Source organism: Rhinichthys klamathensis, unplaced genomic scaffold (assembly GCF_029890125.1).
Source record: "Rhinichthys klamathensis goyatoka isolate OS25496 unplaced genomic scaffold, OSU_Roscu_1.1 h1tg000618l_1, whole genome shotgun sequence".
Lineage (NCBI taxonomy): Eukaryota > Metazoa > Chordata > Actinopteri > Cypriniformes > Leuciscidae > Rhinichthys > Rhinichthys klamathensis.
In genome coordinates this window covers 160,040-172,522 of record NW_026607070.1, presented here as the reverse complement: position 1 = coordinate 172,522, position 12,483 = coordinate 160,040, and the positions used below count along the sequence as shown (strand labels likewise).

The 12,483-nt window shown below is 40.3% G+C and overlaps 1 protein-coding gene across 1 annotated transcript in view; it reads right to left on the bottom strand.

Annotated features, from left to right (window-relative positions):
• Positions 1-12,009, bottom strand: part of gpc6b (glypican 6b) — a 31,019-nt gene extending 19,010 nt beyond the window's left edge. The window contains exons 1-4 of the mRNA XM_056240901.1: positions 11,816-12,009; positions 9,110-9,268; positions 7,200-7,591; positions 5,921-6,086 (exon numbers count right to left, since the gene is read on the bottom strand). Of these exons, the coding sequence (XP_056096876.1) occupies positions 5,921-6,086; positions 7,200-7,591; positions 9,110-9,268; positions 11,816-11,960 (862 nt within the window). The 5' untranslated portion in view covers positions 11,961-12,009. The remainder of the gene's footprint in view (positions 1-5,920; positions 6,087-7,199; positions 7,592-9,109; positions 9,269-11,815) is intronic.
• Between the last annotated feature and the right edge of the window lie 474 nt (positions 12,010-12,483).

Here is a 12,483-nt window from a genome sequence, read left to right as displayed (position 1 = left end):
TCAAACTGCTAGTCATTTCCTCTAGTTCATCTGTTAGTTTGGGTTCACTGAGCAGCTGAGATAGATCAGGTAAGCTATTTGAGAATCTATCTATAGTGGTTGGAAGGATTGTTCTGCCTGGTCTATAACGTGGCGCAACATGACATATTTCAGCAGTACGTATTATGCACGTTACCATGTAATGATCAGTGACATCATCACTTTGCGGTATAATATCTATATCAGTTGGATTGGTTCCATATGATATAATTAAATCTAGTGTATGATTTAGACGATGAGTGGGACCACGGACGTTTTGCTTGACCCCAAAGGAGTTTAATAAATCTGTAAACGCAGCCCCTAAGGCATCATTTTTGTTGTCTACGTGTATGTTAAAATCTCCAACAATTATTGCTTTATCGACATTGACCAATATTTATCCGACATTGACCAAAAGTGCATCCATCCATCATAAAAGTGCATACATCCATCATAAAAGTGCATCTATCCATCATAAAAGTGCATCCGTCCATCATAAAAGTGCATCTATCATCATAAAAGTGCATCCATCCATCATAAAAGTGCATCCATCCATCCATCATAAAAGTGCATCTATCCATCATAAAAGTGCATCCGTCCATCAAAAAAGTGCATCCATCCATCATAAAAGTGCATCCATCCATCATAAAAGTGCATCTGTCCATCATAAAAGTGCATCTGTCCATCATAAAAGTGCATCCATCCATCATAAAAGTGCATCCATCCATCATAAAAGTGCATCTATCCATCATAAACGTGCATCTGTCCATCATAAAAGTGCATCCATCCATCATAAAAGTGCATCCGTCCATCATAAAAGTGCATCTATCCATCATAAAAGTGCATCTATCCATCATAAAAGTGCATCTGTCCATCATAAAAGTGCATCCATCCATCATGAAAGTGCATCTATCCATCATAAAAGTGCATCCATCCATCATAAAAGTGCATCCATCCATCATAAAAGTGCATCTATCCATCATAAAAGTGCATCCATCCATCATAAAAGTGCATCTATCTATCATAAAAGTGCATCTATCATCATAAAAGTGCATCCATCCATCATAAAAGTGCATCTATCATCATAAAAGTGCATCTATCCATCATACAAGTGCATCCATCCATCATAAAAGTGCATCCATCCATCATAAAAGTGCATCTATCCATCATACAAGTGCATCCATCCATCATAAAAGTGCATCCATCCATCATAAAAGTGCATCTATCCATCATAAAAGTGCATCTATCCATCATACAAGTGCATCCATCCATCATAAAAGTGCATCCATCCATCATAAAAGTGCATCTATCCATCATACAAGTGCATCCATCCATCATAAAAGTGCATCCATCCATCATAAAAGTGCATCTATCCATCATAAAAGTGCATCTGTCCATCATCAAAGTGCATCCATCCATCATAAAAGTGCATCTATCCATCATAAAAGTGCATCTGTCCATCATCAAAGTGCATCCATCCATCATAAAAGTGCATCTATCCATCATAAAAGTGCATCTGTCCATCATAAAAGTGCATCCATCCATCATAAAAGTGCATCCGTCCATCATAAAAGTGCATCTGTCCATCATAAAAGTGCATCCATCCATCATAAAAGTGCATCCATCCATCATAAAAGTGCATCCATCCATCATAAAAGTGCATCTGTCCATCATAAAAGTGCATCTATCCATCATAAAAGTGCATCCGTCCATCATAAAAGTGCATCCATCCATCATAAAACTGCATCCATCCATCATAAAAGTGCATCTGTCCATCATAAAAGTGCATCCGTCCATCATAAAAGTGCATCCATCCATCATAAAAGTGCATCCATCCATCATAAAAGTGCATCTGTCCATCATAAAAGTGCATCTATCCATCATAAAATTGCATCTATCATCATAAAAGTGCATCCATCCATCATAAAAGTGCATCCATCCATCATAAAAGTGCATCTATCCATCATAAAAGTGCATCCATCCATCATAAAAGTGCATCTATCCATCATAAAAGTGCATCCATCCATGATAAAAGTGCATCATCCATCATAAAAGTGCATCTATCCATCATAAAAGTGCATCCATCCATCATAAAAGTGCATCTGTCCATCATTAAATGTGCATCTATCCATCATAAAAGTGCATCTATCCATCATAAAAGTGCATCCATCCATCATAAAAGTGCATCCATCCATCATAAAAGTGCATCTGTCCATCATAAAAGTGCATCTATCATCATAAAAGTGCATCTGTCCATCATAAAAGTGCATCTGTCCATCATAAAAGTGCATCCATCCATCATAAAAGTGCATCTGTCCATCATAAAAGTGCATCTATCCATCATAAAAGTGCATCCATCCATCATAAAAGTGCATCTATCCATCATAAAAGTGCATCTATCATCATAAAAGTGCATCTATCCATCATAAAAGTGCATCCGTCCATCATAAAAGTGCATCCATCCATCATAAAAGTGCATCTATCCATCATAAAAGTGCATCCATCCATCATAAAAGTGCATCTTTCCATCATAAAAGTGCATCCATCCATCATAAAAAGTGCATCCGTCCATCATAAAAGTGCATCCATCCATCATAAAAGTGCATCTATCCATCATAAAAGTGCATCCATCCATCATAAAAGTGCATCCATCCATCATAAAAGTGCATCTGTCTGTCATAAAAGTGCATCCATCCATCATAAAAGTGCATCCGTCCATCATAAAAGTGCATCTATCCATCATAAAAGTGCATATGTCCATCATAAAAGTGCATCTATCCAACATAAAAGTGCATCTATCCATCATAAAAGTGCATCCGTCCATCATAAAAGTGCATCCATCCATCATAAAAGTGCATCTATCCATCATAAAAGTGTATCTGTCCATCATAAAAGTGCATCTGTCCATCATAAAAGTGCATCTATCATCATAAAAGTGCATCCATCCATCATAAAAGTGCATCTGTCCATCATAAAAGTGCATCCATCCATCATAAAAGTGCATCTATCATCATAAAAGTGCATCTATCCATCATAAAAGTGCATCTGTCCATCATAAAAGTGCATCCATCCATCATAAAAGTGCATCCATCCATCATAAAAGTGCATCTGTCCATCATAAAAGTGCATCCATCCATCATAAAAGTGCATCTATCCATCATAAAAGTGCATCTATCATCATAAATGTGCATCTATCCATCATAAAAGTGCATCAGCTCAGATCATTGGGTTATGGAATCACTATATTACAGGGGATATATCATGAAAATCTGCCTTTCTCTGTGTGTTAGTGCTGTAATCCGGTGCTTCTACCGACACAGAAAATGTGTAAAGTGAAACCCAGTAACTTTGTTTTGGTGATGTCACGGCCGGCACGCAAGCCGCGACAAAGATGGAGACAACACGTTGGATAATAATCAAAAGAATAACATTTTAGTTAAGTAAGAATGATTAAATGGGAAAAAGACGGGACGAAAAGAAAACAAACAAGTGAATCAAAACAAGGGAGAGCGCGCCGTCACAGCTGAAGGGACAGGTGACCCTCCTCAGCCAATGACGTCACTCGCCCTAACCCATCCTGCTAACCACACAACCAACTCATCTAACCCATGATCATAACAGTGAGCCTTTCTCTGAGAGCATGTCTAATATAAGCCGGTCAGATTTCGCTCCTTCTGCCGTATGAAGAGGATCTTATTATAATATTCCCGGCCCTTAATCTGCACGTTCACACACACCAGCGACATTGGGTTCGGCGAGCGCCAACAGAGACCAGTTCTAACGCACTGGAGAAGATCCAGCAAAGCCTGAAACTGTTCTGTGGTCGAGCACAGACGACACTGAACACTATTGACCAGAACATGTCAGCGCTGTCTTATAAACACCTCAGGAACTGTGGACACTTGTGGAAGAGTTCAACATGATGAGGAGATGATCAGTGTAAGTCTCCGCTAACATTCAGAAACGTGTAAAAGTGAAGCTCTCCCTGAGTCTCTCCGTAAGGCTGCACTCGCTGCTGTTACTCCTGATTCTGGATCAGTGAGATCGGCCTGTGTTGTTATTGCCGGAGTCTCTGAAGCTCGTGTGAAGGCTCCGCCCTCTTCTGAACGGAGGCGGAGCTAAAGCTCATTTGCATTTAAAGGGACACACACAAAAATGGCTGTTTTTGCTCACACCCAAAAAGGGGCAAATTTGACGAACTATAATAAATGATCTGGTATTTTGAGCTGAGATTTCACACACACATTCTGGGGACACCGTAGATTTATATTACATCTTGTGAAAAGGGAATTGAGAACTGAGACTACGTCCCCTGGATATGACTGAGAGTCCGTGTCCCGAACACAACCAGGGTCACACCAGGATTCGACCGGACTTTCCCTTCCAGCAACTGGTTTCAGCTCAGACCGCTGTATGGAAGCAATGTGAGAAACGCCCGAGATGCCAAAGCCAAACCCAAGCGCTGCCCAAACCTGCCCATCAGGGAGAGAGAGATTCCTAAACTTCCTTCCTCGCTTGAGCAGATGTGTGTCGGGATATGATGAAGTAACATCTATTTCACCCGAATCAAACATTACACTCTTAAAAACACAGATTCCAGAAGGGATTTTTCTCAGCGATGCCATCGAGGAATCATTCTGGGTTCCCCAAACACCCTGCTCTGAAAACTACCATTTCAATAATCTAAAGAACCTTTATTCACTATAAAGAAACTGTTGTGGTTTCATGGATGTTAAAAGCTCTTCATGGAACATCGACGCCAATGAAGAAGCTTTATTTTTAAGAGACTGTTAATAAGCACATTAATGGGATAAATCACGCAAAAATCCTTTATTCTGCCTCATGTATTCATCTACTAACAGCTCACGCCAGCTCTCGGCATTAAAAACTACTGTCAGACACATCTATAATGTGTGAGCTCATACCGGTGTAGCGTGTGTGTGTGTGTGTGTGTGTGTGTGTGTGAGCTCATACCGGTGTAGCGGCTGCAGGTGTGTGTGTGTGTGTGTGTGTGAGCTCTAACCGGTGTAGCGGCTGCAGGTGTGTGTGTGTGTGTGTGTGTGTGTGAGCTCTAACCGGTGTAGCGGCTGCAGGTGTGTGTGTGTGTGTGTGTGTGTGTGAGCTCTAACCGGTGTAGCGGCTGCAGGTGTGTGTGTGTGTGTGTGTGTGAGCTCTAACCGGTGTAGCGGCTGCAGGTGTGTGTGTGTGTGTGTGTGTGTGTGAGCTCTAACCGGTGTAGCGGCTGCAGGTGTGTGTGTGTGTGTGTGTGTGTGTGTGTGTGAGCTCTAACCGGTGTAGCGGCTGCAGGTGTGTGTGTGTGTGTGAGCTCTAACCGGTGTAGCGGCTGCAGGTGTGTGTGTGTGTGTGTGTGTGAGCTCTAACCGGTGTAGCGGCTGCAGGTGTGTGTGTGTGTGTGTGTGTGTGTGAGCTCTAACCGGTGTAGCGGCTGCAGGTGTGTGTGTGTGTGTGTGTGTGTGTGAGCTCATACCGGTGTAGCGGCTGCAGGTGTGTGTGTGTGTGTGTGTGTGTGTGTGTGTGTAAGCTCTAACCGGTGTAGCGGCTGCAGGTGTGTGTGTGTGTGTGTGTGTGTGAGCTCTAACCGGTGTAGCGGCTGCAGGTGTGTGTGTGTGTGTGTGTGTGTGAGCTCTAACCGGTGTAGCGGCTGCAGGTGTGTGTGTGTGTGTGTGTGAGCTCTAACCGGTGTAGCGGCTGCAGGTGTGTGCGTGTGTGTGTGTGTGTGAGCTCATACCGGTGTAGCGGCTGCAGGTGTGTGTGTGTGTGTGTGTGAGCTCTAACCGGTGTAGCGGCTGCAGGTGTGTGTGTGTGTGTGTGTGTGTGTGAGCTCTAACCGGTGTAGCGGCTGCAGGTGTGTGTGTGTGTGTGTGTGTGTGTGAGCTCATACCGGTGTAGCGGCTCCACTCGGGGTCCAGCTCGGCCCGGTCCGCTAGGCAGGTCTTCATCAGGCGTAGACAGTATTCGCTGCAGGGCTTCAGAGTCGACAGAGCCAAACACTGGGAGCAGTACAGCATCCGTGTGAAGCCCGAGACACACACCGCACTCATGCTGACCTGCCACACACACACACACACACACACACACACACACACGCTCTACTGAAGGACATTCCTCTGAAACACACTGATAATGTCACTCAGTGCTGCTGAGAACAGGGACTTCTGCTGTACACACAACTATATATATACAGTATATATACTGTATATATATATATATATATATATATGTATTATTATTAACTTATGTGGCAAGTATTCCTGTAATAAGTGGATAATAAACATCCAGCCGGTTGTTATCTCAGAATAAACCCGACAGGGTGATCAGGATCAGGTCTTCATCAGCCTGAAGGGGTTTATTCTGAGAAAAACACACACACACACACACACACACACACACACACACACACACACCTGAAGGGGTTTATTCAGACATAACAGCCGGCTGGATGTTTATTATCCGCTTATTACAGGAATACTTGCCACATAAGTTAATAATTAGACACGAGATATTGATCTCGATATTGATAATAAATTATTATTAATTTAAGCATATTCCTCACATTCTTTCAACTTAAATTCAAAATAACTCACAATATCATGCATAACTCTTTTAATTCAGCTCTAAATATCTTACATTGGGAGTCTTTGCCGACCTCTTGTGGAAAAATAATAATAACACATGATATTTCACGACTCTAGATGGGCTTATAGCTCTATATGGAGCAGATGAGATGTTCCGCTGGGTCCTAAAGTCACCTCAGTATCCGTTCAGACAAACATTTAGACAACATAGAATATTTTTTGTGTAAAGTTTTAGCATTTTTAGTTTGAGTGTTGAGCATTTTTAGTTTTTTTCTATGTGTACTGAAGCATTCCTCGCATTCCAGTCATTCCTAAGGGGGTCAGATTGACCCGCGAGGGAAAGAGGTGCTACTTCTTTAAATATCAAACCACAAAACTCCTCGAATCCATTCGATTTTTTTTGTGGATTCGTGGTGCAAGTGCGACAAAAGTCATCGGGTCTTGGACCCCTATGATGAACACTCAATTTTTTAAATAAAAAAAATATATAATTCAGGGTCAAAATGACCAGAGGGAAGGATGAACCAGATGGATAATACCTGGATAAACAGCACCCTCTCCCTCGTCACACACACACACACACACCTCGGACACCCTGTTGGCCACATCCCGCCCGACTGCGAGGCCCTGGACGAAAGCCCGCGCTGAGACGAACGCTCGCGTCACCTGAGTCTTCATCTTCGTGGGAACGTCTCCGAAGGGCTTGAGCTTCTCCGTGAGCTTCCCGACACACTCCAGATAGTCTTCAGTGAGGAGATACTGGGAGTTGAGCAGCGCAAACATGCGCTCCAGCAGACGAGACCAGAACTCGCTCAGCATCTCCTCCAGATGCACTCCTCCACCGGTGTAATATCTCCTCAGCTCCGAGAACAGGTTCTGGAACACCTCGGCGTTCTGCAGGTACGGCTTCCCGTAGGTGCGCAGGAACATCTCGTTCAGGGAGCGCTCCGTGCTCTCCAGCAGCTCCAGGAAGAAATCTGTCAAGCATTACAGTCAGTGAACAGCGGAGAACACGGATCCGTGGAGCTACACCGTCAAAACATGGGCCTCAAAGCTTGATTATTGGACTGTGTTTCAGAAGAAAACTAAAACATTTCAATGCAAACTAAACGATTTCTTTCTTTAAAGACAAACGGCTTTGCGATGTCACACTTTACTGAATGAATCAGCATTTTTGAAAGAATCACTTGAGTGAATGATTCAATGACTCACTCATAAAGACTTTACTGAACAAATCTCTTGAGTGAATGATTCAATGACTCACTCATAAAGACTTTACTGAACAAATCTCTTGAGTGAATGATTCAATGACTCACTCATAAAGACTTCACTGAACAAATCTCTTGAGTGAATGATTCAATGACTCACTCATAAAGACTTCACTGAACAAATCTCTTGAGTGAATGATTCAATGACTCACTCATAAAGACTTCACTGAACAAATCTCTTGAGTGAATGATTCAATGACTCACTCATAAAGACTACACTTGTTTCATGGATGAATCAGTATCTTTTTATTAAATCTCTTGAATAAATGATTCGATGATTCATACTTTACTTGTTTCATTACTGGCTGAATCTGCATTTTTTAATGAAATCTTTTGCATGAATGATTCAATGACTCACTCATAAAGACTTCACTGAACAAATCTCTTGAGTGAATGATTCAATGACTCACTCATAAAGACTTCACTGAACAAATCTCTTGAGTGAATGATTCAATGACTCACTCATAAAGACTTCACTGAACAAATCTCTTGAGTGAATGATTCAATGACTCACTCATAAAGACTTCACTGAACAAATCTCTTGAGTGAATGATTCAATGACTCACTCATAAAGACTTCACTTGTTTCATGGATGAATCAGTATCTTTTTATTAAATCTCTTGAATGAATGATTCAATGATTCATACTTTACTTGTTTCATTACTGGCTGAATCTGCATTTTTTTATGAAATCTCTTGCATGAATGATTCAATGACTCACTCATAAAGACTTCACTGAACAAATCTCTTGAGTGAATGATTCAATGACTCACTCATAAAGACTTCACTTGTTTCATGGATGAATCAGTATCTTTTTATTAAATCTCTTGAATGAATGATTCAATGATTCATACTTTACTTGTTTCATTACTGGCTGAATCTGCATTTTTTAATGAAATCTCTTGCATGAATGATTCAATGACTCACTCATAGAAGTTGATGAACTTGAAGCATTTGCCGCATTATAAATAACAATAACAACAAAAGAATTGTTGGCTCACACCGCATGTAGTTTGGACTTGATTAACTTTAATTTGTTTTTAGGGCCCTTTCAATGCACGCAATCTGTAAAGCTTAAACTAAAGCATCCTTTGACCTCTGACCTTTCAAACTGCAGCCAATGATTACTAGACAATTTGCATAATGTCTTCAATATACGTCTGTGAACGATCGATTCAAATTTGGTTCTGGTCTTTACCCGTCTGTCACACTGAGATCGTGATCGTACCATCGAGTCTCTGATGTGCGCTCATGAAGGTGTTCCTCATCTCCTCGCTGGTGTCGTCCATCAGCTTCTCGAAGTCCCGAGAGCTTCTGTTTCTGAAGATCTGCTCCATCTCTGAGTTACAGCAGGATCTCTGAGCAGCGCAAACCTGCAGATCAGCTCCTGAGACACGCCACAAATAATGCTTTCATTCAGAAAACATGCTTTAACTCATCAACAGGACAGTGCAGACATTCATAATGATACTAAAGATTCTGTTTCAAATAAATGCTGAACTCTCTGTTCATCAAAGAATGATGCCCTGAGGATGGTCTTTAGACCGAAAACTTGGTCTATTAAATTTGCTTTAAGGATTTGAGTGTGCGGACAGTTTATTTATTGACATCAAAGAATCCTGAAAAATAAAATGTATTTCAGTTTCCACAGAAATCTGAAGCAGCTCAACTGTTTTCAACACTGATAATAATCATAATGGTGTCTTGATCATCAGATCCTCATATTAGAGTGATTTCTGAAGGATCATGTGACACTGAAGACTGGAGTAATGATGCTGAAAATACAGCTTTGATCACAGGAATAAATTACACTTTACTGTATATTCACATAGAGAACAGATGATTTACACTGGAGTAATATTTCACTATCATTACAAGCACAAGTTGTCATCGCTGCCTAACATGTTAATTACGTCTGCTTAACTCAATGCATGACGTTAAAGAACCTTTATTTCTATAGCGCTTTTTACAACACAGAGTGTTTCAGAGCAGCTTTGCAGAGATAACAGGAAAATAAAGAGAATAGCGTCACAGTCCAGCTTAAGTAAGTTCAGTGATGTTCACTCATTTTCGTTGTAAAATAGTTAAGTTATTTTATATACATAGCCGCTTTGGAAAAAAATATAGCTATTACTATATTATACCTGTTTATAATACTGTCATATGAACTATATTATAGGTGTATATAATATGAACGTTACTGTAACTGAACACTTACTGCACTGTAACACTGAAAGCTGCTTTGAAACAATATGAAATGTGAAAAGCCCTATAGAAATAAACTCGAATTGAACAGAATTGAAGAGATCTCTGGCCTCTTATCAGCAAATCTAAATAAGGTGATTTGCAACATATGGCAATTAAAGCACTAATATTGCAAACTAATTAAATAAACAAACTTTAGTATTGCAATATAACGAGGACAGCAGATGTTGCATGCATCCACATCGCTGAGGAAATACAGTTTCATTTCACAAATTCCATTTTCTAGATTCAATTGTAATGGTAAAATAAAATTTTAATAATCAAAAGGTATTTCTGATTAATTGAAATTGTAACAATTTATTAAAAGTTTAACACAAATTTAATTTTTTGGACCGTTTTAGCTGTTTTATTTTCTGGATTCCATTTTAATGGTTTTCTTAAATTTTAATAATCAAATGTCTAAACTTTAACAATTTAATAATCGTTTACAGTTTTTACAAAAATAGGGCACTATGAAGTATTTTATGATTTATTGTGCAAATGTATTGTCAAAGACGGTGGTAATCAAGGCATAAAACTTAAAACGAAAATGTTACAAATCCTCTTTTTTTGGCAAACAAACTTCCGTACAACAGGTTTACTGTGAACATTAAAACATGGAAGAGAAATTGAGTGAAATTCCTTAAAAAAATTAGTTTTACTGTAAGTGACATTCACGTAAACTCTAAATAAATGTCACAGAAATCTCAGGCCCTTCATCACTAACACACTTTCAGTCCATCACACATTTCTTACAGTCCCAAATCCTCACAAACCACAAAATTATGTTTATAGGAGCCTTAAACAGGAGACAGCCTTGAGATTATTATTGTTAAAACAAACCAACAATTATAGCCATGAGTCATGAATAAAGGCCTTACTTATATTTATATATAAACGGCATGAAAGTCTGCTAATATATGCAAAAAAATAGCATTATTCCCTGTAAGTCTCATCGATTCAAACAGGACCACTGAAGCAAATCTGCAGTTTGCAGGGTCAGAAATATTGTGTTATATATAGAGAGGGAGATTTTAATGATTCGTTAGCAATTATTGGTCCATCTCTACTGATCGCTTTATGTTTCTCAGTATTTCAGTTATTTTCAGCTGCTCAAATAAACCTGACAGACTGAAATCCAGCAGCTTTTCTAAAACAACATGAGAGTTGAACATAACACATGCATAATATAGAGTATGAGTTGTAAATTCACATTATTAAACAATAGAGATGCCAAACTCAGAGTTGATATGATATGAACTGCAGCGGGAAACGACCATCTAGACAAACTAACATACATTTCCACCAATATGCCACACTATACGGGGTAAGTTGTCACAACCGATTATGGGTTTTTCAGTTAAATGTCAACAAAATGACTATGAAACAAGACCATTCATGAAAAACAGTACAGTGTAATAGCCAACTCAAAATGCATAGTTTAATCATATATATGAAAATCACTCACACAGCCTTCATTTTACAGTGACATTAATGTTTTATTGTGTTCACTTGTTACTGGACAGTTAAATATGATTCTGTAACTTCGCCTGGAGGACAAAATTAAATATTATATCATTCTAGTAATTTAAAACAGTTACAGTGTGAAACCAGCATACACTGACTGGAGATTGTGACAACTTGCCCCGTCTCCTGTATTCACTCACATTGTGTGATTAAACTCTTGTACCTGATGTTTCCTCGGCAGGAAAACTGATGTCAGGACTCAAACCCAGAGCCGTGAACGCGCCCTTCACCTGACTGCAGTTCAGCGCGTGCACATCCGCGGCGACGGGCGCACGCAGGACCAGGAGCGCGCACAGAGCCGCGAACATCCCGAACTCCTCCAGTCTGATGCTTTACTCCTGAGTTACTCCTGCTTTACTCCTGAGTTACTTCTGCGTTACTCCTGCTTCACTCCTGCTTCACTCCTGAGTCACTCCTGCTTCACTCCTGAGTTATTCTGCTTCACTCCTGAGTCACTTACTTCACTCCTGAGTTACTTCTGCTTTACTCCTGCGTTACTCCTGCGTTACTCCTGCGTTACTCCTGATTTACTCCTGATTTACTCCTGATTTACTTCTGCGTTACTCCTGCTTCACTCCTGAGTCACTTACTTCACTCCTGAGTTACTTCTGCTTTACTCCTGCGTTACTCCTGATTTACTTCTGCTTTACTCCTGCGTTACTCCTGATTTACTCCTGATTTACTTCTGCGTTACTCCTGCTTCACTCCTGCTTCACTCCTGAGTCACTCCTGATTTACTCCTGATTTAGTCCCGCGTTACTCCTGCGTTACTCCTGATCCTCTTTAGAGATTAACTTCTTCACTGCACAGTTTTTGTCTTGTGAGTGACCG